This window comes from Eubalaena glacialis, chromosome 12, assembly GCF_028564815.1.
Source record: "Eubalaena glacialis isolate mEubGla1 chromosome 12, mEubGla1.1.hap2.+ XY, whole genome shotgun sequence".
NCBI lineage: Eukaryota > Metazoa > Chordata > Mammalia > Artiodactyla > Balaenidae > Eubalaena > Eubalaena glacialis.
Genome location: NC_083727.1, coordinates 44,645,677 through 44,673,665, shown reverse-complemented (window position 1 = coordinate 44,673,665; position 27,989 = coordinate 44,645,677). Strand labels below are relative to the sequence as shown.

Sequence of the window (27,989 nt, the reverse complement as noted above, 5' to 3'; positions counted from 1 at the left end):
AGCTCTATAAAGGATGAAGAAGTAATAATAGAATCAGACAAGAAGAAACCTGAGAGGGGGTTTAAGAGGCTCCTGAGTAGGAGGAACTTGAGACCTCAGGCAAAGCAGGTCCACGGTCACCAGCAGTAGCTGCCAGTTTCATGCAACACACACCTGTGCCGGAGGCCCCGGTGGAAGGAGAGATGTCTCCCTGGAGGTCTGCAAAGCTTGAGAAGACAGAACATAGGCCAGTCTAGACGAGACTCCCCCCACCAATATGCAGACCCTTTTGAGAAGGAGAAATAGGAGGAAAGATATGTTATGAGGAGTGAAACAGCCTGAAAGGGAGTTTAAAGTGTCTTAATTAAATTTACCTCAAGTCCATGTTCAACACTGGAGGAGACATATAATCTTTTTTTTTTTTTTTTTTTTTTAATTTATTTTTGGCTGTGTTGGGTCTTTGTTTCTGTGCGAGGGCTTTCTCTAGTTGCGGCAAGCGGGGGCCACTCTTCATCGTGGTGCGCGGGCCTCTCACTATCGCGGCCTCTCTTGCTGCGGAGCACAGGCTCCAGACACGTACGCTCAGTAGTTGTGGCTCACAGGCCCAGTTGCTCCGCGGCATGTGGGATCTTCCTAGACCAGGGCTTGAACCCGTGTCCCCTGCATTGGCAGGCAGATTCTCAACCACTGCGCCACCAGGGAAGCCCCGAGACATATAATCTTAATCTATCGTTTCATTATTTATTTATTTTGTTAGTGGGAAGGAGGATTTGTGAATAAGATGAATTGGTATAGAAAATAGAAAATGTATACTTTTTCACACAGTGCTTAGTCATAGAGTATAAATCATTAATTTTGTTATAGGAGAATTAAATTGACATAATATAATTAGAGCCTTGTCTTGAATTTGACTCAGTGCCAGGAGGCAGCTTCAAGGTAGCAAATAGCTTAGTTAATAAATAAGCACAGAGTATACTCTATTGAAAATCCCTGTAGGTATGAAAATCATGCAGGTCCTGCAGTTATGCTTCAAGAATGTTAGGTTCTAGCTATATCAGAAAGACAGTACTGCTTGCATTGTAGCAAGTGAGATGAGTTTCTTTAATTATTCATAATTTTTATGATGAAAAAATAAGCAAAGATAAGCACATGCCCAAGCATGGTTGTGAATGGGGAAGTCAATATTATTCTGTATTACCACCTGATACAATACATTATTACCATTTCAGAAGAAACTCTTTGTTCATAACAGAGTCCTTTTCGTTAAGCACAGAGCGTATTCCTGAGACTGCCTGTTCACTCTGTAAATGATGTTAAATACCTTTTTTGATCTTGAACAGGACTGTATCGCCATCTATCAACCAAAATGAGTAAATCATCTTGAAAATGCTGGGTTCGCAAGTGTCATCTAGTGGTTAAGGAATCTATTGCGTTTTTAACCACCAGTGTTTTTGGACAACAGTGGCTGGCTCCAGGGACAAAGAGGGCAAAAACCAAAACTAAACAAACAAAAAATAGGAGACCATCCCCGTCATGACCAATTGTTCAAGTTTTGCATCCCCTCCACACAATGTCTGCCTTCGTTTACTCTTTGGTATCTTCATCTAGTCGTGGGTTTTTAAGCCACTTGTCTGGAGAGTTTACAGATATTTGAAAGATGGGCTGAAAGGAGTTATGCCACCACCCCGGAACAAGAACTTGAGTGATAGGGTTTTGATTCTAGAATCTTATGGAGGTTTGGATGACCATCATGGGCTTTAAACTCCTCTAGATTGGATTGATCTCAGAGAAAATTCTGACTCCCAGATAAGATTCTCTCTCTCTCTTCTAGTATGAGTAAGATTTTTATACAGAAAAATAGGCACCTGTAGTTGTTCCTTGGAATGTGGTCTGTCTTAGGTTCCCTGCCTAAAATTTCCTGCATCCCTGTTTTTCCCAGGAAACAATTGTACTGCATTTAAACCTTAAATCAACGCCCACTCAGAAAAAATTCAGAGAGAAGAGATTTCTTTTTTCCAAGTCTCAATCACACCCATTGACATAAGAGAAATAGAGAATGACATCAGCATCTTGGTGGCATAAGATATTCCCTTTCTCTTCTCCTTTGATTTATAACTAATTGGACATCCATAACCAAACAAAAGTGACTCTGCACAGCACACCAGGACACCTGAGGTACATCCATTTTGTGCATCTGAAAGTGGGTGGGTTGGACCTCGAAGGAGACTATGAAGCCGAGGGTGTCACGGCTGCTATAGAGGCAAAGGCTGCAGTGGTGGCCTCTCTAGCCAAGGAGGTGGAAAGGTTAATTGTTTAGTGAAAATCTGTCTGGCTTCCCCGGGTGCAGCTGGAGAGACCTGTTGCTCTCCAGCAGCACCTGGATCTGTGAAGAGACCTCTGTGACCCGGAGGAGGAAAAGGAAAGGGAAGAAGGCAGACAAAGAGAATAAAAGAATCACATTTCCTGCTGTCCACCGCATGATTTCAGCAAGAGGACAACCCACAGTCCCCTGGGACTCCCTATTGGGCTCTGGACACAGCCAAAGCCCCAGGTGCTATGCATATATCTCTCCCACGCTGCCACCAGCTTCTTTTTATGCCATACTTTTTAGGGTCACTCCCAACTTTAGTTGCACGTCAGCTCCACTAAAAGAAACCAAAAATTTGTGCTAAGAGCCAGCTTCTGGAAAACAAAAGAAAGATTTCTAATTGTCAATCTGTTGAACTGTTGAATCAAGGTAAACAAAGCCTTCCCTAAATAAGAAAGGTGTTTGCCATTTCAAATGAGATGGCAAAGGTGCATTTTAACATTATCACACACTATGAAATTGCCCAGTAATACGGCATCACAAGAAGAAAACAATTCTTCAGCAAAGCAATCGAAAGACACAGAATGTTGCAATCTAACTGATAAAGAATTCAGATGGCTGTTTTGAAGAAATTCAACAAGGTACAAGATAACTCAGAAAGGCAATTTAATGAACTCAAGAATAAAATTAACTCTATGGAATCTGTTTCCCCAGCAGGATGCAAACTTTGATGTCTCCACTCATTAAAAAAAATTAAAAGTTGTAGTTTTATATTTACATATGGGCCTGCATAGCAGCATAGCTTAGTGGTCAGTCAATAACAGGTCAGAGTTTGTGCTTAAATAATTTAAGCTAGTAAGTTTTCCACCTTTTCACCCTTATAAGACTGGAAATGAATTAGAAAGTTCACCAACCATAAGATTCAGTTTACTTGCCTTAATTTATTCACTTTAGTTGGAATCTCATAATTATTCTCTTCTATTAACATACTTTGTCTTCTAGAAATGGCTTATTTTTTAAAATTTAGAAATCGCTGTGGAAAAAGGCAGTCTGAATAATTATAAGGTCAAGTGCCTGTCACATTAAACTCTTATTTTTCAGCAGTAATGATTTCTTTGGCAAAAAGGGATTGAGGCCTTCCTTGGATCAAGTTTTTATTTAATGAAAGGTGACAATAGGAAAGATGAAACTGTGAACTCCAAAGCTACTAAGAGTTGTTCTAAGTGAGAAATACAATGTGGCTTTGCCTGGCGCAGTGGCTACGGGACAGGAGTGAGGGGAAGTGTGTTAGGAAGAGCTTGAGTTATGCTCCAAACCAGATAGTGTGTAGTGGTTGGTGGAGTCTAACAGATAAGGAACTGAACTATAACACTATTGTCTGTGCTACTGCATCCTATGTTTGCTTCTTAGCTCATCGCCCTGTAAGAAAAAGTGAAGTACCAAACCCCACAGAGAACTAACGGATATTTGGCTTGGGTTGGAGAAGAGATTAAAGTGGGTTGTAGGAAGTTTTGTCCTGATGGTGCTACCTCCTCACCCAGGTGCTGTCCATGTGCTTGTCCCACTAGGTACCATTGGACACTGGAAACATCACTTGACCGTGGAGCAAGATGAAAGATTTGACAGATTTTTCCAAAGGAAGATGAAAGATTTTCCCTTGAAGTTCACCTAGGATATAAACGAGGAGTAGAATCAATGTGAAAGAATCATATAAAAAAATCTGCTAACCAGGGAGCATATTTTAATACACATATTAATTTGTGCTGCTCATACAAATGTTAATTATATAATTTTATTACAAAACAAAGTGAATAAACTGTGCTTCGATTAGTTGTCATGAGTTTGATGAACACTGAAATTTTGAAAATTAAAATGATTTGGGAGATAGTTTGCATTTGTAACCTATATGATAAAGGGATAGACAAAAAGCATGCAACATGAATTGTAAATGTATGGAGAGAGTTTTCTGTAGCGTGTATATTTTCTTTATATGCGATTAAATTTAGGATCAATCAAACATTAAAAATCCTTTTATTCTTTTATTTAAACCTTAAGTCTTTGGTTTAAAATCATTGTGAATGTCAAAATAGAGAAATCTCATGTAAACACATGCATCTATTAATAATTTACCAGATCACAAAGTTTGAAGGGAGATCAAAGGTTCAAAAATGGATTAATTATTTAATGGTTCAATTATTTAACTATTTGTTTGAAAACAGTAGTTGTGTAACCGAAAGTGGGGTCCGGCTGCTCCCCGCTCAAAAGCCAATAAAGAGGCAAGGTTGGTGGAAAGGAAAGTTCGCTTTATTTCCGAGGCCTGCAACCAGGGCGGGGGGAATGTCTGTGCAAGGCCAACTCCCCCCCACTGACAATCAGGGGGCAAGAGCTTTCTTTTACAGACGGCGCGAGGTGGCTACATGCAGAAACAGCACAGTCAGCTCTGACCGTCATCTTGAAATCGGTCATCGGTGGTCTGACCAGCGTCATCTTGATTGTTTTAAGTACAGTTAATCTTCAGTTCCAGGGTCGGTTTGTTTCCATTTCTTTGAGGCCAATTCTCGGAACTGTGGCAGCCTGTGTCATGGCTCCAGCCTGGTCGTCCTGTAGTTAACTTCTTCCACCTGGCGGGGGTTTCAGTATCTGTAAGACAGCTCAGAGGCCATGGCTCAGAATATTATCTACAGCCCTTGAGGGGGAACTAAGGGGCCTTGACTTTGCTTAATGACTACATTATTATGTGGTCTCATTTGACTGTTTTCCTTTGTTTCTGCATTTGCTCACTTCTCCGATTAAACTTATCAGAGAAGTAAGAAACAAAGTTTTTCCACAGACAAAAGGCAGATGGAGGACACGGGCAAGGACCACAGGGTCCTGCTCCATTTCAGCTGTACCTATAACTGTACCCAAAGCATATTACTCACTAAACTAATTCCACCACATGGAATTTAATTTTCACATTTCATATTTGAATATTTAAGATCAATTATTTTGGTAACTAGAAAAATATAGGTGAATCTGTTTATAATTCCCAAATAGAGAAAAACTCATGAAGCATAAAAGCAGTGGAAGAAACTTAAAAGAAAAAATTTAGGAAATTTACAATCATGAACAGTTCAAGTGCCACTGTCCTTAATAGTCAACAAATGGAAACAACTCAATGTCCACGTACAGTTAAAAAAACAAGTAAATTATGGCATTTCAAATAAGGAAACACAGAAAGGATGCATGCATTACGACTACATGGAAAACATACATGAACCTCAGAAATGTAATATTCAGTGAGAAAAACCGGGCACTTGTTGAATGATTTGTTATGTAAGATTTAAAAAACAGCAAAGTTACTCTATGGGTTAGAAGCAGAGTTGTTACCTTTGGGGGATGGTGTAGTATCTGGACAGGTAAATGAGGGAATTCCCGGGGTGTTGGTAATATTCTTTTCTTGCGTCTTAGTGCTGGTTCCCTAGGTGTTGTTACTGAAATTTTTCATTGGGACGGGCATGTACAATTTGTGAATTTTTCTGTATTTATGTCATAATTCATAAAAATCGTGAAATAATTCCTGAACATGCAAACATTTTTGAGACCAGACAACCAAAAGCTTGCCATTTATAGAAAATGCAAAACATTTAGTCATAATTAGCAAAAGTTTAAAAATGCAGAATGCTCAATGTTAGAAAGACTAGGATGAAAAATACATTCTCATATATTTTTGTGGAAATGGAAATCATTTCCAATCTTCTTTATAGCAATATTGATACAGGATCAATAGTCTTAAAAATCATTACGTCCTATTATCCTGTAATTTCATTTCTAGGAAGCTTCTCAACTCCTTTCAATTAACTCAGTTTTCTGTAATTTAAATTTTACCTTCACTCCAGCTTTTTAAACTAACATTTTTTTTCCATGTCCATACAATTGGATTTTTTTTACACAGTTAAAACATCTATTTACATATCTGTGGGAATATGAATCTGAGGTTTTCTCTCATTTTAAAAATGATTTCCCTGGCATTTGGTCAAGCACATTGTTGCAAATAAGAATAATCTACTTCTGACCAGTTTATGCATAATATGATTATGAATGATACGATTCAAAGAATCAGAAGAAATTGTCTTACCTTCCTGAAGAACTAGAACCAAAGGGTATGAAGCCATTAGGGGTTCATATATTTTTTCAATTTTTCTCTCTCTCTCTCTCGTCTTGGAGTTTTGTGGTCTCTCTTTTCTGTGTTCTTTATGTGAAGAAGACATTCTTTTTTGTGTCTCTGAAGACTAGCTGTGCTTCAGCATGATTGTAGTCAGACACTAAGTCCAAATGAAATTAGTTCAAATAACAAACAGAGATAGGCGGGTGTTGTTGAATTCACATGAAAACTCCAGGGAGAGAAACTGAATGGTATAGGTTAGGTCATTTAGCTTCTGTGAGCAGTCAACTTATGGTCAGGGGAAAATGGTCATGGAGTATAAGCACAGCACATAGAACCTTGTAGCATCCCTGAAAGGATGAGATAGATATGAAAAAAAAATCTATTAAACTTGCTATGGCTTGAATTATCCCTAAAGGGCATGTTAATGTCTTAACCCCCATTACTTCAAAATGTAACATTTTTTTGGAAATAGGGTCATTGTAGATATAATTAATTATATTCAGACACTGGAGTGGTGTGTGTCCTTAATCTAATAAAACTGGTGTCCTTCTAAGGAGAAGAAATATACGGAGTGAAATGGCCATGTGATGACAGAGGCTGAGTTTGGAGTGATGTAAGCCAAGGAATGGCAAAGATTTTCAGCAAACACCATAATCTAGAAGCTACAAGGAAGGATTCTCACCTACAGTCTTCAGAGGGAGTATGGCAGTGTTTAATTTGACTCAACATGGGAAGTGCTTCTTCAATTCCAACTGACAACCCTCTAGGGAATATTTTGGCAGACTGGTCAACCTATAATTATAAACTATAAATATGGAAAAAATAATTTAACACTGTGTGGTCACAATATTCTTTAGACTCTGGAGAAAATTTGTCGAGATGAAACTCTTTTGAAATTCCAAAACTGGCCCTTTTCCCATGTGCAGTTACAGAAAGCTGGCTTGATAAAATACTTTTTTCAGAACACTGACCCTGAGAGAACAAAAATATTCTTAGGAGAAAACTTGAAGTTAACTCTTATCATGTCCTTGAAGTACAAACACAGCCCACTTTGCCTGAGACTTCAGCCTTGGGTTAATTAGTAGAACTTCAAGCCAAGGGAGGAAAAAGGGGAAGAAAAAGAAGCCTTTTAAAATCAAATGTGTAAATTTGACTATTCTCACTGTTATTCATAAACTGGTAAGTTTCATTGCAATGCCTGATTCATGAAATATAAAAAGATGAAACAAAGAGATCTCTGTTTGTTTGGATGTACGTATGTCTCAGTATGTGTCTTTGTCTTTGGATAATATTGCTGAGGTTAATTTGAAAATGAGCTTTATTTAGTTGGCTTAAAGAAAGGTTAAGTGCTTACAAATGAAACAAATCTAAATTTACCTACTTTTATCTTCTTGCAAGAGGGAAACTAAAGATGTTTGTGTTTATTAGACACATGTCTTGTGCCACTTTGAGAAAAGAAATTGTGCTTTGGGAAAATGTATGTTTTTAGAGGTTATAGAATATGTTCTTAAGTTTGCTAATCAGAGAATGCCAATATGACAAACAATTCACAATTGCTTCTTAGTTCTCACTAGAGAACAAGGGTTTTTTTTTTAAGGGTTAAAATTATAATAAGTAATTAAAACTACTAAAATGATATAGGAAACATTTCAATGTGTAATGCAAGTAGGAGATACATTGCCAGCGAGAGAAGATATAAAGACTGGAAATATTTTTGTTGAGGAAAATAATGATGACAATAATTTTGTCCTACAGTTGGCTGTTTCTGGATGGAAAAAATAAGGGACAAATTAATATGAATCCAGAAAGTGATAAAAGGGTTGTGAAAAAGGCACTTTGAGAAAAGAATTTTGTACATCATTAAGACTGAACTCCTCATTGTCAGACTTCTGCCATTCTGATGACCTTATAGCATGGAAACGGTCTACTCCTAAATCAGGAAATTTAAAAGGAATGAACAATAGCTGTATATTTTTAAAAATCAGGGCTATGGGAAGTCCAAGACGGCCACTTGACTTTTCCTGGCTCCCTGACAAACCTCATTTTCTATTTGGTGGGTTAAAGTTTTCCCTGGCTGCAGGGCTGATGCCCTCACAATGAAAAGGAAAAGGTTAGAAAATGTGTTTCCCACTTGGAGTGTATTTTCTACAGTGTCCAGTGATCAAGACATCCACTTCACTGGACAAATCATACAAGCCTTAACAAAAACTTCATGAACTTCTTGAAATTATCACTGTCACTCTCATCCTCAATCATCAGCCAAGGTCAATGAAACTAATGGAAAAACTGGGCTCAAACAGAACAAAGATTAATTATATGGGATTAAATGAACTGCTAAATATGACTAATTTTTATGACTTGTCTGACATGCTACTGGCTTCTAATCTTTGTTTTTCAGATATAAAAAAGCCCTTTTCCTCAAGCTACTCATGATTTACAACAATTTGGTAATTTACACTTGTGGTTAAAATTAAAATATTTTTCTTTTCTTGCTGTCTGGTTCCTCCAGAAATTGGAGACTCTTGGGTTCTGAGCAACCTTATCAGGTGAATGGAAAAAACTGTCTCTTGGCATGTGCAGAAATCTAGATATTCTGGTGACCTGGAAAAGAGACAAATTTGCCCAATATATATATATATCACAGGCAGAATCCGAAGGCAAGCCATTGGCATGGCTTTCCTGGCCTTGAAAGGCCTTTTAAAAGTTCCATCTGAGATTCCTAATGAAAAGTTCCAGTGCAGCCAATTTAAAAGAGCTTATATGAGCAATTACTTTTATATGAATAATCAGGCCATGTTTATTGAAACCAGACTTCTTTTGAACAAATCAGCCTTAGTTTAGCTGGATTTAGTACAAATGAGGATAATCCAGAGAGAAAAATTATGTTTCAATAGTGTACGTTTGTGGATATTGAAGTTTTGTATTTACTGAGGCTTTGCATTTATTATCTATGTCCAAGATGTCTCCTTGTTGCTATGTTACATTATTATAAGGTTTAATTGAATTAGTAAAAGAATATTCTAAGCTTGTTTCTAAAGCAGATGACAGTAATCTATCTTTGGTTGAAGATCAGATGCCCTGTGACCTACATCTAAGAGGATATGCATACTGGAAAAGACATCATTTAAAGGACTGTCTCCAAACTAAATAAAAGGACTCTTATCAGGTACTCTTAACTAGCACATGTACAACAGAACTGAAGGGAATTGACCTCTGCATTGGACTGTCTATAGAAAAGACTGCTGACCCCAAATGACACCCACACCAGGATGAGAAAAAGACAATAGCAGTGGAAGACAGCTGACATAAAAATCTGGACCAGACCTGTAAGAACCATCCAACTAATTCAATTGCACTGTTACCAAGTGTTTGTCTTCCTATCAAAATGGAAATTTATTGTTTTACATCTAACCATACTTTTGACCCCAATGTTCAGGATGAAAAGAAAATCCTCTTGTGAAGTTGTCACAGAGTATAACTATTCATGACATGTATCACTGCTTGTTTTAAGTGTATTGCTAAAAGCACATGTACAATGATTGTGTGACAATTAAGTACAAGTGATAAAATGTATAGCCCACACAGCATTTCCCCATTAGCATACCTCCGAGCCTGTTCATGATATCTGATTTCCCCCCAATGTGGAGAACTAGGTAAACTAGTTTCTGGAGAGTTTTTTAAATCATAAATGGGTGTTTTTGAATTTTGTCAGAAACTTTTTCTGCATCTATTGAGATGATCATATGGTTTTTATCCTTCAATCTGTTGATGTGGTGTATCACACAGATTGATTTGTGTTTTGTACAGATGCCAAAATTAAGTAAACAGGACTACTGTGTACCTGAAGTTCTCTAGTATTTGACTCCTTTGCTTTTTCTGGAGTAACCAGATAATCTTAATGTCAACTAAATCTTACCCAATTTATTTATCCAAATTGAGCTAGATGTTTACACCCTAGAACACTACTCATTGGCCAAGACAAACTCTGCAGGGAATATTTCTCTCAACCACAAGTGGATCACTATCATCCTTAAAGTTATATCAGAAGTGGATTTTGCTTCCTCAGTTTATCTGTAACAGTGAGTAGAAAAAGGGTAGATTCAGAGCCTTTTCAAGTCTCACCCTCTCTTCAGCATACAAATGTATTTATTTTTTTCTCCTCAATTTTCTGTTTTTCCTTCTATTCTTTCAGACTTCAGTGAATGATAAGAGGGAGACATTAGATGTCCTATCTCTTTATCCAAGCACTTTCTTCTATATTCATCAAGGAGATACAAACAATATATGATTTGCCAATACTGAGATCCTATATGAATCTACACTCTTTTTCTCTTGTTTCTGTGACAAAAAGCTCTCTAATTTTCTCTCCCCTGAGACAGTGCAAGAGAGATTAAGCTTACAAATAGCAAAAAAGAGTGATGTTCAGAATGTTTCTGTGGGCTGCCTGGCACTCTTTCCTCTCTTCTCAGCATTGTGAGTTTATGAAATTGGTGTTTTTTAGGGCATGTTTGAGGAGGCTTTGTGGGGCATCAGGAGGTATGTGACAGTGACTCACACTGTCATCCTTGGCTTTCACTTCAAGTTTGATTGTTTGTAAAGGGATTAATTGTTTCTTGACATGCAATTTAGACAAAACCATATGTGCAGCTTTTTAACAAATTCATTTTCTTGCTGTTCACAGAAATTTTAAAAAGTGCATAATGAAAATATATGCTTGTTCTAAATCTAACGTTATTAGAACTTCTGGGATCCCTCACCTATTTCACATTCAACATTTCTCAGGCATGGCTAATAAAGAAATGCTTGCCTGGTCCAATTTTAAACTTTTTTTAAAAAATTTTATTTATTTATTTATTTTGGCTGCGTTGGGTCTTCGTTATTGCACAGAGGCTTTCTCTAGTTGTGGCGAGCGGGGGCTACTCTTCGTTGTGGTGCGTGGGCTCCTCATTGTGGTGGCTTCTCTTATTGTGGAGCATGGGCTCTAGGTGCGTGGGCTTCAGTAGTTGTGGCACGTGGCCTCAGTAGTTGTGGCGCACAGGCTTAGCTGCTCTGTGACATGTAGGATCTTCCCCGACCAGGGATTGAACCCGTGTCCCCAGCATTGGCAGGCGGATTCTTAACCACTGAGCCACCAGGGAAGTCCCTGGTCCAATTTTTGGACAGGTGTATCTTTAGACAGTTTGCTTCTGATTTTGGGCTTTCATTTTTAGATTTATTTCAGAATTCGGATTAAAAAACTCCTTTTGGAAAATATGACGATCACCATAAAACATCTTGCAACTATATAAGGGAACATTTCCAAAGTAAATGCAATTAGTATTTCTCATGCAAAACATTTCCCACAATTCATTTCAAACAGTGTATCAGATCTCAAAGCCTCAGAAGCTTCTTTCACAGACAGCAGATTATTTATGCTCCAGAAAAAAAAAAAACAGAAATAAAAATTGTACTAATTAAAGAATTTTCTATTTCTGGAACAATGAAAAAAATGTAAGAATAAAAATATAAAGTATTAAGAAAATATGATAAAGTGATTAAAAGCATGGACTCTGGCTAAATTGTCTGGCATCACTCCTGCAGCTGGGTCACCTTGAACAGTTTGCCGAACCTCTTGTGCCTTAATTTTCTTATCTGTATGTTTGGAATCATGATTATAACTCATTCATGGGGTTTTAGGAAGAGATGTTTAATCTCTTAGTATCTTAGTTTCTTAATCTTTGAAGTAGTTGTAATAACAATACCTTTAGCAACTTTGGGTTGCTGTGAAGAGTAAATGATTTAATGTAGAGAAGGTGGTTTGTATGCTAAATGAGTTGATACACATGGGACATTTTGCAAATACTGAACACTCAGGAAGCGTTAGTCGTTATTATGAAATACTCAGAACTTTGAAATAATTGTATCTGTTTTTACTTGTAGGTGAATAATTATGGACAACACAGACCCGTATTTACTGAACTTTAAAGGCTGTTATTTTCAACGTTCTTTACTTGATGTTGACCTTATAGAACATTTAGATGATTTTGAAATTAGAGATGATGATGTGTTTATAATTACATATCCAAAATCTGGTAAGTTTGAGGAGTGGCCACCTGTTTTAGTCTTCACCATGGTTTGGTAATTCATGTGTACAAATGTGCCCTTTTCCAGATATTGATGGTAACCCATCTACATTTACAGAACTGTTTAGGATCACAAAAAGCTAAATAAATCTCGAATCTCTATGCATTTGAAATGCATATATTGTCATTTCTGTTGGAATATATGAAGAGACCAAATATTGAACCAAGAGGAGATACTTGGTAAATACTGACCTGTTGGCTTGGTCTGAGAATGGAAGAAAATATATTTAAAAACCTAGGAAGATTTTTATTACCATGATATCTCAGTCAGAACTAATTCCTAGTATTCTTTTCAATTACTCTAATTGCTTTTTATTTCCCTAGAATAATGCAATAATTTTAAACTAAAATGAATTGCTCTTAATCTTACATTCCAAAAAAAATAAAAAAGACAAAAACCCAGCCTTATTTTTTATATTGCACTTTTCAGAACATAGGATGATAGGATGACTGGTGCCATTGAAGCAATGTTGTATGGAGTATTTAAGGTGGTTCAAAGACATACTGGAGTCTAAGGCAATAAAAAAAGTATTCCTGATTTTCATGAAAATGCTCCAGTCCCTCCCTTTTAATCTACTTTGAAACTCATGACCTTGTTTACTTTCCCCAAATTAGTAACACATTGCTTTACCCCTGAATTCTTCCACTCTCAGAACTTATGAGCACATCTGATTGAGCTTTTTTTTTCCTGCATTAGTTGTTAGTGGTATCTCAGTTTGCTTAGTTTTAGGTCAAGCACTGCAGTCCGTAAAAGAGTCTTTTCTTTCCCATTAATCCTAGTCTAGTGTTTGGGACACAACACACCAGTTCCCAGTGCAGCTTGCTGGATTCTTGCTCATCTTGGAGGGGAGATTAGTGAGTCTCCCCAGGATTCACTATAAATTGCATCAAATCTATTACGTAGGTACATCGGTTGCATAGTGACATTGTGAGACTTTTGGCATCTCACATCCTTTTAGAACATTGATGGTATATTCATGGACAAAAATGCAAAAATCCTAAACCCAATATAAGCAAAACACATTTAGCAATGTTAAAACATAAATACACTATGACAAAAGTGGGTTTATTTCAAGAGTCAAGATTGGTTTAAAAATTATTAATGTAGTTCACCCACATTACCGAAGTATAAGAGAAAGCCTGAATTATCATCTCAATAAAGCATTCAAAAAATTCAGCAGTCATTCATAATGAAAACCATTAGCAAACTAAGGAGAAAAGGGAACTTGATAAAGAGAGTTTACCAAAATTTCCACAATATCATGTGCAACAGTGATACAAATAAATACTACATTTAAAATCAGGAACAAGACAAGAATACCTGCTATCACTACTGTTATTCAATATTGTGTGGGAAGACTTATGCTACACAATAAGTAAACAAAACAAGTAAAAGAGGACTTGAGTTCTTAACTTGTCTTCTAAAAGATAACACTCTAAGAAAGGAGACTAAGGAAAGAGAAACAAAGGTAGTCAGAGAAAATTGTGGAAACAGACTTTACTTGAAGTACAGGAAAGAGAGGAGCTGAAAGATTAATCTGAATCACTGCTATCATGGAGTCAGAAGCATCACAGCTCTTCAGAGTGAAAAAGGAACTGAGTCCTTGATTTTATCTTCATTAATTTTAATGTAAATGCAGACAAACAAAAAATTGGGCAAATTATTGGCATCCTTAGAGTGATTAAAAGAAATAAAAGTTCCAAATAATTTTGAGAAGGACAGCATTACTGTTGACATTTATAATTAAAAATTAACTCAGAGTTGAAAACAGGATTATTTGTTTTCACAGGTACAATCTGGACTCAGCAGATATTAAGCTTGATTTATTTTGAAGGACATCGTAACAGAAGTGAAATGGTGAACACATGTGATAGAGTCCCCTTCCTGGAACACAGTTCACACAAAGTGGACCATGTCAACAGACCATCCCCTCGTCTCTTCACTTCCCACATCCCATATTATTTAGCACCGAAAGGTCTCAAGAAGCAAAAAGCTAAAGTAAGTCACAGAAATAGCTTATAGACATTTTTCACAGACAAAATTACTTTATTCAGATATTGTTTTCCAGCCCCATTCATCCACATCTTTTCAAATGTGATTACTATAGTCTTTATAATCTTGTTTTACATAATAAAAATATATACAAAATTATAAGTATATATATAAATTGGGTCACCATACATCATTGTTTGCAGTATAATTATGTAACATATAGTAAAAATGATTTTATGTCAGCATGTATAGTTCTATTTTTTAATGGTTTAGTAGGATTTTGCTGTATGACTACACAATATTGAATGTGTATTGATGGACACGTAGGTGGCAGCCAATGAACATATCATATAGCAATAAACATTCTCATAGATCTTTGCACTTTTTTGTTCTGATGAAATGCTTTCCTAAAGATAGAATTTTCAGGTTAAAGTGTCCAAAAGTTTTGTGTTGGTACTTATTATCTATTTGCCTTCTATAATGTATCAATTCACACTTCTCAAATAGCAAGAATGATTTTTTTCCTCACACACTCACCAGAGATTGTGTGCTAGGTAAAAGCAATCTCATTCTTAAGTAACTGCAACCTTTTCGTTTTTAATACGTTTGAGCATCTTTTTATATATTTCGAGATCTTGAAATATCCATTATATTCTTTGCCCATTTTTCTCTAGCTTGTCTTTTATTTACTGTTTTGCAGAAGCCTTTATATGGGGGAAATATTTTCCCAATTAACAATTTACCTTTACAAATTGTTGAATGATTCTAATATTATAGAATCAACCTATCAATCTTTCTTTCATAGCTTCTGGATCTTGTGTCTTGCCAAGAAAACATTTCCCCACCAAAAGAAAAAAATATATGCAAATACACTCCAGATTTTTTCTAATTAACTTTATGTATTTATTTTTTTACATTTCACTGTAAATTATATCTGGTAATACATGTGATTTGAAATACGACTATTGCATGATATTTGCTAGGGGGTTGGCCAGTTGACCATCTATGAGTTGTTAAGTATTTAGTCTTTCCTACTAATTTGAAGTCTGCACTTTGATATACTAGGTTTCCATAGTTCCTCCCTCTGACCCTGCATTCTTCATACCAAAATTGGTACGATCTGTTTAATATGTGACAGTTCTTCATATTATAACTGATAAGGCAAATTGCCATCAACTTTATTTTTAATATGTTTATTCCCTCAATAATATTTAGATATTGATTAGAATTGATCAATTATATAGATTAATTCTAGGACAATCATTAGCATTGCAGTACTCCAACATTTCGTCCTGCATTATTCTGATGCTCTATTTATCAGGTCTACTTTCAAACCCACCTCATGTGCTATGTTTTTCTCTGCATGTTTTTTACACTTTTTTTTTTCTGAAGTTGAAGTTTTTTATTCCTATTTTATGGATATTATGAACAGGTAATTTTTTCACAATTATTTTTTCTGTTTAGTTATAAAGTAAATGGCACTGATTTTGGTACACTATTATATTTGGCTTCCTTAATTTCTCTTATTAGTTTTATTAATTTTCCCTATATTCTCTGGAATATATTTCTTTTTTTTTTTTCTTCTGAAGATTTCCTTGTGCTCTTTTTTCTTTTGTTATTTATTTATTTATTTATTTTTTATTTATTTATGGCTGTGTTGGGTCTTCGTTTCTGTGCGAGGGCTTTTCTCTAGTTGTGGCAAGCGGGGGCCGCTCTTCATCGCGGTGAGCGAGCCTCTCACCGTCGCGGCCTCTCTTGTTGCGGAGCACAGGCTCCAGGCGCGCAGGCTCAGTAATTGTGACTCACGGGCTCAGTTGCTCCGCGGCATGTGGGATCTTCCCAGACCAGGGCTCGAACCCGTGTCCCCTGCATCGGCAGGCAAATTCTCAACCACTGCGCCACCAGGGAAGCCCTGGAATATATTTCTTCTTAAAATAATAATACATTTTATATTCCTTTACTTTCCAATATTTGCATTTCTATTTCCTTAGTTAAAATCTGCAGGAAAAAAACAGAATAATGGAGGTGATGATGAATGTTGTTCTCTTGTCTTTGTAGCATTTTTAATATCTTTTCTTAGTTTTGTTTTTTTGTTTTGCTTTGTTTTGTAATTGATTTTTGAGGCACATGATGCTGAGAAATAATTTTTTCCTGTTCTTCGTTTACTTGGAGTTTTACTTTTTTTTTTCTTTTTGCTGTTCAGAAAAGGTCTACTCACATAAAATGCCTTTTTTGACAAATCTGAAGGTACCACGTCTCCCCTCCTTCCCAAACCTCCCTTCAATTTATAGTGAAATGAAATTCATTAATAATTTACTAGTATTCTATTTCTGGAATAAATCCTACTTGTTTATAGTTTAGTACTTGTTTTAACATACTGCAAGAAGAGTTTTGTTTTCTTTCACTCAGAAATTTTTATCTGTAATTATTTAAAAATATACTTTAATTTTTTGCGATTGCGCTATCTTTATTTTAGTATTTCTTTTATTCTAGTCTTGTAAAATAAGTTTAGAAGCTTTTGGTATTTTTGCTAAGTTATCAAGTAGTTATAAATGTAAATCGACAGAATTTTTTGAAGATTTAATTAAAGTCCATTATAAGTATATCTGACCCTGTTACCTTCATAATTCCACAACATTTTTCCTTTTTCTTACGCGTTTATTGAAATTAGTTGTCTTTCCCTAAAACAGCATTATGATTTTCCTAGATAAAATAAATTATTATGCATTCATCTGATGTAATACTATGTAGATGTTAAAAAATCTGTTAAGATAACCAAGAATTGTTAAAATTGTTTCACTCTTCCCCCTGCAGATTATTTACATCTATAGAAACCCCAAGGATGTTTTGACTTCATATTTTCATTTTTCAAATTGGTTAGTTACATTTGAACCTTCAGATAACATAGAACATTTCATGAAAAGGTTTCTAGATGGAAAAGGTAACTATTAATTCATTTCTCAGGAAACATGTTTATGAGGCAATGTTGCTGTTTAGTCAACAATTCTCAAACCTGTGGAACAAAGTTTGGAGAGATGGAGAAGGGTAATCATAGAAGGGGGAATTGCACATAAGCGGTCACTATTGTCTGTCAACTTAATCTGTCACCCAAAGGCTTTTCTATCCTCAGCAGGACCACTCTGGGGATTGTCAAGGTTGCAAAGATATATTTTGACCAAATGAAAAGAGATCTACAAATGGCCTAGCAATTCAAACTGGCTAGATCCAAAGTTAGATCCAGGTGTTTCAATATAGCTAATGTTTAGGTTGGGTGAAGTTTTTGTGCTCTGTCATGGCCCTTGGGTACGCCTTATATGGCAGCTGTGAAATGTTCATTCCAGCACTGAGGAGGATTAATTGATGCAAGAGGCTTGTGGAATGTACAATCAGGGCTCTCATTTCAAAAATTATATTCAGGTTAGCTAAATATTGGGTTGGCCAAAAAGTTCTTTCGGGTTTTTCTCTAACATCTTATGGAGAAACCCGAATGAACTTTTTGGCCAACCCAATATAAATAAATAGCTAAACTTGCTCTGCACAGATCTTAACATAGGCAACAAGAGGGGAAATAAAGACTTATGTTTTCAGGTGGAGGAAGTAGGAAAAGGAAGGGGCTTACCTTAAAGAAATCTTCAAAATGAATTCTTTGAGATTGTTTTTTCTGAATTCCCTATTCCTCACATACACAGAGTACCTTGCAAGGCAGGATTCTGTGAAAACCACGTACTTGTTTGCCCAAACACCATTTTAAAAAGGTAGCATAGATCTAGTCCCGTGGTGGGTGCTTGATTTTTCTTGATGATCCAGAACAGAAAAGAAAAACTGTAGTTTGCTGTTCAATAAGTGCAACATCTTTACCTTCTTATGTATTAATTTTCCACAGTGATGGGAAGCCTTTGGTTTGATCACATCAGAGGCTGGTATGAACACAGACATGACTTCAATATTTTGTTCATGATGTATGAGGAGATGAAGAAGGTAGGAGGAGTGTTTTGTTTTTAAAATTATTCCTTTGAGAGCCTTTCTTATCTTGGTTAATGAACTGCATTCTCCTAGTTATCTTTGTATCACTGTATAGACTATAACTGAAACTATGATTGTGCATAAAATTGAGAGTGGGAAGGGAGAAAGGTAGAAAAAGAGGAGGAAGAAAGAAAGGGAGAAAGAGGAGAGAGAGAGAAAAAAGAACTAGAGTCTGTAATTGAGAGACATTAAGACAAATAGTTTGGGTACAGAGAGAAAGCCTACCCAGGTAACAGAAAAGATACAATCAGAAACGTAGCAAGAAAATGAAGAGTGTGTGGTGACAGAAGCCACTTGGGTGCGTCAAGAATGATCTTTATGAACTTTTTAATCTTTAAGGGCTGAGAAATGAAGTAAAAACAAAAGTTTAAAATGTCCGTTAAATCTAGTTACATGACGTATAGAATGAAGTACATTAAACCAGATTGGAGTGGGTTTGGGAATAAATTATGGAATCCCATATATACAAATCAGCCCAGGCACATATATATTACACCTGTCTTCTATATACCCACTTGTATATCTAATATTTGACTTCAAACAAATCATGTTTAAAATAGAACTTAAGAAGCTGCTTCTTCTCCCATGAAATGCACTGTATCTCAAGTGACCCAAATCAGAAACCAGCCTCATACTTATCACCTCCTTGACTCTTGCTTCTTCATTTCATCAATCAATTAACGAGTCATGTGAATTCTGTTTCTGATTCCTTTGTGGAAGATGCAAATTTATCTCAATCTATATTGCCCCTTCCTTAGTTCAGGTCATCATTTATAGCACCCTTCTTAATCGGTTTGCCTGCCTTCAATCTCAGCACATCTCTATTTATTCTTCATTTTTCAACCAGAATTATCATCTCAAAATGCAAATCTTATACCTTCCCTATTTTTATATTTGAGTTCCTCCACAAGAACGTGCTCATAACAAAAGTATTAGTAAACAATAGAATTTATTGAAAATTTGGACATAGAAACCACAGAGTAAACTATGAAACCCTCTTGTATATTTCTCTGTTCCGTCATCAATATACTATCACCAAGTACCTCTTTTAACTTACCTTTCACCAAGTAGCTCATTTTTTATGTATTTTAATGTAGGTTTTTCACCAGTCTTTCAAATAAAACAATTTAAAAGTATATAATGGGGAGAGAATCTTCTTTCAACTTCCCCTGTTGGGGAAGATAGACTTTAGTCAACTCAAGTTTTTCTGCTTTAAAGCTCTAAGAAAACATCCCAATTTTCTCAAGCAATTAAGTCCCATCAATGTTGATGTAGATTTTCAGGCCTTTCCTTGTCTACTACCTCCCTTGGAAATTTCTTGATAATTTTACATTTAACATTGTTTATACCTGGTTCTCCAATGGCATTGCATCAGAAGCTCCCAAAGCCCATGTAGGTTATCTCAGAGGATTTTGTACATTTTTCATGGGGATGGAGGTGCTAACCCTAGCACCACAGTGACTGTGAAGAAACAATCTCTGCCTCCTGGCCTCAAGGATCCAGCAATATGTAGTTGAAATGGAGATAGAAATAGCTCTATTGGAGTATAATTGCTTTACAATGGTGTGTTAGTTTCTGCTTTATAACAAAGTGAATCAGCTATACATATACATATATCCCCATATCCCCTCCCTCTTGCGTCTCCCTCCCACCCTCCCTATCCCACCCTTCTAGGTGGTCACAAAGCACCAAGCTGATCTCCCTGTGCTATGCGGCTGCTTCCCACTAGCTATCTGTTTTACATTTGGTAGTGTATACATGTCCATGTCACTCTCTCACTTCGTCCCAGCTTACCCTTCCCCCTCCCTGTGTCCTCAAGTCCATTCTCTAGTCTGCATCTTTATTCCTGTCCTGCCCCTAGTTTCTTCATAACCATTTTTTTTTATTCCATATATATGTGTTAGCATACGGTATTTGTTTTTCTCTTTCTGACTTACTTCACTCTGTATGACAGACTCTAGGTCCATCCACCTCACTACAAATAACTCAATTTCGTTTCTTTTTATGGCTGAGTAATATTCCATTGTATATATGTGCCACATCATCTTTATCCATTCATCTGTCGATGGACACTTAGGTTGCTTCCATGACCTGGCTATTGTAAATAGAGCTGCAATGAACATTGTGGTACATGACTCTTTTTGAATTATGGTTTTCTCAGGGTATATGCCCAGTAGTGGGATTGCTGGGTCATATGGTAGTTCTATTTTTAGTTTTTTAAGGAGCCTCCATACTGCTCTCCATAGTGGCTGTATCAATTTACATTCCCACCAGCAGAGCAAGAGGGTTCCCTTTTCTCCACACCCTCTCCAGCATTTATTGTTTGTAGATTTTTTGATGATGGCCATTCTGACTGGTGTGAGGTGATTCCTCATTGTAGTTTTGATTTGAATTTCTCTAATGATTAGTGATGTTGAGCATTCTTTCATGTGTTTGTTGGCAATCTGTATATCTTCTTTGGAGGAATGTCTATTTAGGTCTTTTGTCCATTTTTGGATTGGGTTGTTTGTTTTTTTGATATTGAGCTGCATGAGCTGCTTGTAAATTTTGGAGATTAATCCTTTGCCAGTTGCTTCATTTGCAAATATTTTCTGCCATTCTGAGGGTTGTCTTTTCATCTTGTTTATGGTTTCCTTTGCTTTGCAAAAGCTTTCAAGTTTCATTAGGTCCCATTTGTTTATTTTTGTTTTTATTTCCATTTCTCTAGGGGGTGGGTCAAAAAGGATCTTGCTGTGATTGATGTCATAGAGTGTTCTGCCTATGTTTTCCTCTAAGAGTTTTATAGTGTCTGGCCTTACATTTAGGTCTTTAATCCATTTTGAGTTTATTTTTGTGTATGGTATTAGGGAGTGTTCTAATTTCATTCTTTTACATGTAGCTGTCCAGTTTTCCCAGCACCACTTATTGAAGAGGCTGTCTTTTCTCCATTGCATACTCTTGCCTCCCTTATCAAAGATAAGGTGACCATATGTGTATAGGTTTATCTCTGGGCTTTCTATCCTGTTCCTTCGATCTATGTTTCTGTTTTTGTGCCAGTACCATACTGTCTTGATTACTGTAGCTTTGTAGTATAGTCTGAACATTATGTACCATTTTTTAAGTGTTTTTTTGTCCCTAACTCCCAGTTTGCTGTCTCTCTATTCATCTGAGTCTAGTCTACTATTAAAATTATTCACCAAGGTCTTCATTTATATTCATCAATTGGGATCTTTTTTAAATCGGCTATGTTATTTTTTATTAGTATCCATGTTTCTGTCAAATTTTAATTTTTGTTTTTTATACCTTGAATATCATAAGCGTAGTAAGTTAAATATTCTTTCAGATAATTGAAGTATCTGTAATAACTTCATTAAATTTCTGTTATCTTCATTTCTGCTTGTTTCTGGCTATGCTGTATTATCTTTTTAAATTGAAGTATAGTTGATTTATAATATTGTGTTTGTTTCATGTACATAGCAAAATGATTCCGTTTTACATATATATATGTATATATATTTATCCTTCCCTCACCCTTTCCCCTTTGGTAACTATAAGTTTGTTTTCTATGTCTGTGAGTCTGTTTCTGTTTTGTAAATAAGTTCATTTGTATTATTTTTTAGATTCCACATATAAGTGATATCATATAATATTTGTCATTCTCTGTGTAGCTTACTTCATTTAGTATGATAATCTCTAGGTCCATGTTGCTCCAAATGGCAATATTTCATTCTTTTTTATGTCCAAGTTATAGTCCACTGTATATGTATTCTGTATCTTCTTTTTCTATTCATCTGTTGATGAATGTTGCTTCCATGTCTTGGCTATTGTAATTAGTGCTGTAATGAACATTGGGGTGCATGCATCTTTTCAAACTGGAGTTTTTGTCTTTTCTGGATATATGTCCAGGTGTGGGATTGCTGGATTATATGGTAACTCTACTTTTAGTTTTTAAGGAACTGCCATAGCGTTTTCCATAGTGGCTGCACCAATTTACATTCCCACCAACAGTGTAGGAGGGTTCCCTCTCCTCCACACTCTCTCCAGCATTTATTATTTGTAGACTTTTTGAGGATGGCCATTCTGACTGGTGGAAGGTGATACCTCATTGTAGTTTTGATTTACATTTCTCTAATAATTAGTGATGTTGAGCATTTTTTCATGTACCTGTTGGCCACCTGTATGCCTTCTTTGGAGAAATGTCTATTTAGGTCTTCTGCCCATTTTTTGATTCGGTTTACATTGTATTAGCTTTTCATGTATCTTGATTGTATGCTAGTTATTGTATATAGAAATTATTTGTAGAAATAATTCGATAACTAAGATTCTGTTATTTTAATTACCCCATCACACGCAACCTCTTCCACTAACTAAAAGGAAATACCATTTACCCAAAATATAAATACTAAGGTACACATCAAGCTTACAAGGCCATTCATCCTGTTTCCAACCTACCTTTTTAGTTACATTTTTGTGAGTCTATCAAGTACCAAGCATATTGAAGTTCAATACTTGTTGAATATAAAAGGCTTTTCAAGTTTCTTTAGTTTGGTACTTACTCTCAAACTCAGAAAGGAATTCTCCTGCTTTTCTAGGGACATTTCTTATCCTTCTATCTTCAATTGGAAGAAATGTTTTTTCTTCCTGAAAATTGCTCAAATCTCTCCAAGATAAATTTATCTCACTTTCCTATATGCTACCATTGCACAAGGTGTTTCTGTTTCCAGTTTTTCCCACCAGTGTATTTATTTTTATTGTGCCAAAATATCTATGACATAAAATTTAGCTCTTTAACCAATTTAAGTGTACAGTTCTGTGGTATTAAGTATCTTCACATCGTTTTGCAACCATCACCATCATCCATCTCCAGAGTTTTTTCATCTTGAAAAACTGCTACTGTATTCTAAGACAATCAGTCCCCCTTCTCCCATCTCTTAGCCCCATTTTATTTTCTGTCACTACAAATATGACAACTCAGTATCTCATGTGCGTAGACTAGTATTTAATTTTTTTGACTTGCCTATTTTAGTTAGCATAATGTCATCAAGATTCATCCAGGTTGTAGAATATGTCAGATTTTCCTTTCTTTTGAAGGGTGAATAATATTCCATTGTGGTATCTCTATGCCACATTTTGTTATTCATTCATCCATTGATGGACACATGGATTGCTTCTACCTTTTGGCAATTGTGAATAATGCTGCCACAAACATGTGTGACAACTATCTGAGCCCCTCTTTTGAATTCTTGTGGGTTTATACCCACAAGTGGAATTGTTGGATGATATCGTAATTATATACTTATTTTTTTGAGGAACCCCCATACTATTCATACTATTTTCCATACTGACTGCACCATTTTATTCCTACTAGTAGTACACGAGGTATTTCTAATTACTCCACATCTTCATCGACACTTGTTATTTTATTTATTTATTTATTTAAATAATAGCCATTCTAGTCCTTGTGAAGTATCTCATTGTGGTTTTTGTTTTATGTTTCCTTAGTGATTAATAATGTTGAGTATTTTTTATGTGCTTATACATTTTTTATATATTATCCTTGGAGAAATATATTTAAGTCTAATTCATTTCGAGTTAATTTTTGTAAATGGTATAAATAACATACCATAGTTATCCTTTTGCGTGTAGACATTCAGTTTTCTCAAAACTATTTATTGAAAAAGCTGTCCTTTCTCCATTGAATGATCTTGATACCCTTCTCAAAATTCATTTGATCTTATATGTAGGGGTTTCTTTCTGGGCTGTACATTCTGTTGCATTGACCTATCTGTCTGACTTTATGTCAGCACCACACTGTTTTGATAAATGTGGTTTTGTGGTAAGTTTTGAACTCAGGAGTCTGATGCCTCCAACTTTCCTCTCTGTTTTCACGATTGCTTTAGACTTTCAGGGTCCCTTGAGATTCCACATAAATTTTAGAAGAAATTTTCTATGTGCAAAATGTCACTGGGATATTGATAAGGACTGCATTGAATCTGTGAATCACTTTGGGTAGTATTGACATCTTGACATTATTAAGTCTTCCAATTCATCAACATTGGATGTTGGTCCAGTTATTTGTGTCTTCCTTAATTTTTTTTTTCAGTGGCTTGCAGTTCTGAGTACACAAATCTTTCACCTCTTTGTTAAATTTAGTCCTAAGTATTTTTTTCTTTTTGCTGAACTTGTAAATGGAATTTAAAAAAAATTTCCATTTGGATTTTTCTTTGTTATTATATAGAAAAGCGACTGACTTTTGCCTGTTGGTTTTATACTGTGCAACATTTTAAAATTTGTATATTAGTCCTAACAGTTTGTTTTGCAGAATCTTAGGGTCCTCTATGTATAAAATCATATTGTCTGTGAAGAGAAATAATTTTACTTCTTTTCCAGTTTGGATGCCGGTTATTTCTTTTTCTTACCTAATTGCTCTGGCTTGGACTTCCAGTACTATGTTGAAAAAAAGTGCCTTGTTCTTGATCTTTGCAAAGTATCTTCCAGTCTGTCACCATTGAGTACAATATTAGTAGTAGGTAATTCATATATGACCTTTTAGGTGGAGGTAGTTTCCTTCTATTCTTCCTTCATTCAGTGTTTTGTCACGAAAAGGTGAAGGATATTGTCAAATGCTTTTTCTTCATCAGTTGAGATAATCATGCCGTTTCTTTATCTTTTTTCTGTAAATGTGGCATTACGTTATTGATTATCATATGTTTAACCTTGCTTGCATCACAAGAGTAAATGCCACTTGATCATGGTATATAATTCTCTTAATGTGTTGTTGGTTTATTTTGCTAGTAATTTGTTGAGGATTTTTGCATTTTTATCTTTCGTGATATTGGTCTTTAATTTTCTTTTCCCATAGTGTTTTTCTGGCTTTGGTATCAGGATAATGCTCCTTATTTAATGAGTTTGAAAGTATTCCCTTTTTTTCAATTTTTTGGAAGAGTTTGATGAGTATTGGTGTTAATTCTTTAAATGTTTTGTAGAAGTCACCGAAGAAGCCATCCAGACCTGGGCTTTTCTTTCTTGTGCCCATGGTATTTAATTACTTGCTTGACTCTACTCCTCATGATACTGTGGATTCTTAATGAACCCAGATAGCATGTTATTATTCTCTTAACCTTCTCCAGCATCTAGCTCAGTTTTTTAAACTTATTAGCTATCCTAATAGTGTTGGTTATTTGAATGAATTGAGCTGAGTTCTCCTTATAAAATCAAACAGTAGGATGCTCTAACAGAGCTGACAACCAGAGCACTCATTTTCAAAGAACAAATAAGGTAGTGATATATTCTTGTCAAACTTTAGACTTAGAATAACCCCAAGCACTTTCAGTTTTCCAATATGTGATAAAGATGTTGGTCTGTAACTCATGTATTCCTTATAGGCTTAATAGACTCTTATACACACAATTTTTTCAGGATCTCAGAAGTTCTGTGCTTAAAATCAGCAGTTTTCTTGAAAAAGAACTGAGTGAAGAGGACTTGGATGCTGTTGTGAACCAGGCTACATTTCAGAACATGAAGCTTGATCCACAAGCAAATTACGATTATATTCTAAAATCTGAAAACTGGACAAGAACAAATGAAGGAGATTTCCTGCGCAAAGGTGATGCTCAGTGGTTAAGAGGAGCAAAATGTTGAACGTTTTCTTGACTCCTTGGCCCCTAGATTAATTAAGGAGTGCTTCCAACATTTCTTTCCAAGCACTGCCATCTGGGCCCTAGAGAGGACCAAAGATTCTAACTGAAAATAGCCTCTAAAAGTATCCCTGGAAACAGAATCACTCTGACTTATAAATATTATGTTCTTTCCTTCTAGTACAAGTGACCCTACTCTTGAAAATTTGTTACCAAGTCTTATCTGGAGGCAAAGGATATATGTGACCAGAATAGCTGCAAGTCTTTGTTTTATTTTTCCTAGAACATCCTAGAAGTAAAGTTAACATGTATTTTGTTTTGAGAGATGGGGTTTGAACTATTGTAATTTCCTCATGTGTTAGATTTCCTTCACTGTCAAAAGTAGACTGATACCTCATTAACCTAATCTGCTATTCAATTATTCAACAATGTGTTATACATTTTTATTGTGCTCCTATAACATGCCAGGAGTTGTTAAGAAAGAAAGTATTTTACTTCTGATACTCCTTAAGCTCAAAAATTTTTAAATTTAATCTTTTAATGTACATCATTCTAAAACATAATGGGTACTTCTCTAATTTATTCCTATTTTATTCCCTAAAATATTCATAAGTTAGCATTATGTGATGGGCATTGATTGATCTTAATTATCTAAAGATCTTATTGAAATTGATGTAGATATTGATATTTTTAAAAGTTATTGTTTCCTCTTTTGTCCCATGTATTATCAGCTTTCACTTCTCATTGCTCAATTAGATTACATATAAAGCATTTTTCATGCCCATAAAAGCTTGCTTACTATTCCACATTCCAACAATAACCTTTACATAAGAAAATCTGATACCTTAAAAATGCCAAATTATTAATCTTCATTGTAAAATTGTCTTAATGATGGTTTCAAACTTTTGTCATATAAAACTGCAGCAATGGCAGCTCTGGCCAACTTCTGTGACTTTGATTTCATTACTTGAAAACATTTGGGTCCAATTTTTTTAATGAAGTAGTACTTACCTTGAAGTGTTGGTTAAGAATTATATTCATGATAGATGTAGTTTGCCAAGTGTGGTGCCTGGCACTTACTGAAATACTTTTAAATATTCTAATCTCTTCATGTATTTTAGCTTTATTTTTCCTTCTAAGGAAAGGCTATAATTTAATGCAGTGGCTGGTGGAAGTCTAGTACATAAGGAAGTGGACGATAACTCTATTTTCTGTGTTACTGCATCCTAAGATTTTTTTCTTAGCTCATCCCTGTATAAGAAAAAAGTAAGGTATCAAGTCCCATGGGGAACTAACAGATAGACCTTTAGCTTGCCTTGGAGAACAGATTAGAGTGGGTTGCAGGAAACTTTTGTCCTGATAGTGCTATCTCCTCATCAAATGCTGTCCATGTGCTTATCTCACTAGGTACCATCGGAGACTGGAAACATCACTTGACCGTGGAGCAAAATGAAAGATTTGACAGAATATTCCAAATGAAGATGAAAGATTTTCCCTTGAAGTTCATCTGGGATATAAATGAGGAGTAGAATCAGTGTATAACAATCACATAAAAAATCTACTAGCCAGAAAGCATATTTTAAATATACATACTAATTTGCGCTGCTCACATAAATGTTAATTATATGACTTTATTAATAACCAAAATGAGTAAGCTGTACTTACATTAGTTGCCATGAGTTTGATGGACATTTTGAACATTTTAAATTAAAATGATTTGAGTAATATTCGGCATTGGTAGCCAATATGACAAAAGGAAAAATAGCATGCAAAATGAATTCTACATGTCTTTTGATTTGAG

At 35.5% G+C, this 27,989-nt stretch overlaps 1 protein-coding gene across 1 annotated transcript; it reads left to right on the top strand.

The window, feature by feature from the left end:
- The first annotated feature begins 12,363 nt into the window (after window positions 1-12,363).
- Window positions 12,364-27,717, top strand: LOC133102568 (amine sulfotransferase-like). Its single transcript, XM_061207570.1, has 6 exons — window positions 12,364-12,505; window positions 14,347-14,555; window positions 17,364-17,490; window positions 18,433-18,527; window positions 25,971-26,157; window positions 27,596-27,717. Exons 1-6 carry the CDS (start codon window positions 12,364-12,366, stop codon window positions 27,715-27,717), a joined length of 882 nt encoding a protein of 293 aa, XP_061063553.1.
- Window positions 27,718-27,989: the final 272 nt, after the last annotated feature.

What these genes read in the sequence shown, in the direction of transcription:
- LOC133102568 (XM_061207570.1), top strand. Translation starts at nt 12,364, where the DNA reads ATGGACAACACAGACCCGTATTTACTGAACTTTAAAGGCTGTTATTTT. An exon ending in AATTACATATCCAAAATCTG is followed by an intron (nt 12,506 to 14,346) that starts GTAAGTTTGAGG and finishes TTGTTTTCACAG; the next exon opens with GTACAATCTGGACTCAGCAG. An exon ending in TCAAGAAGCAAAAAGCTAAA is followed by an intron (nt 14,556 to 17,363) that starts GTAAGTCACAGA and finishes TTCCCCCTGCAG; the next exon opens with ATTATTTACATCTATAGAAA.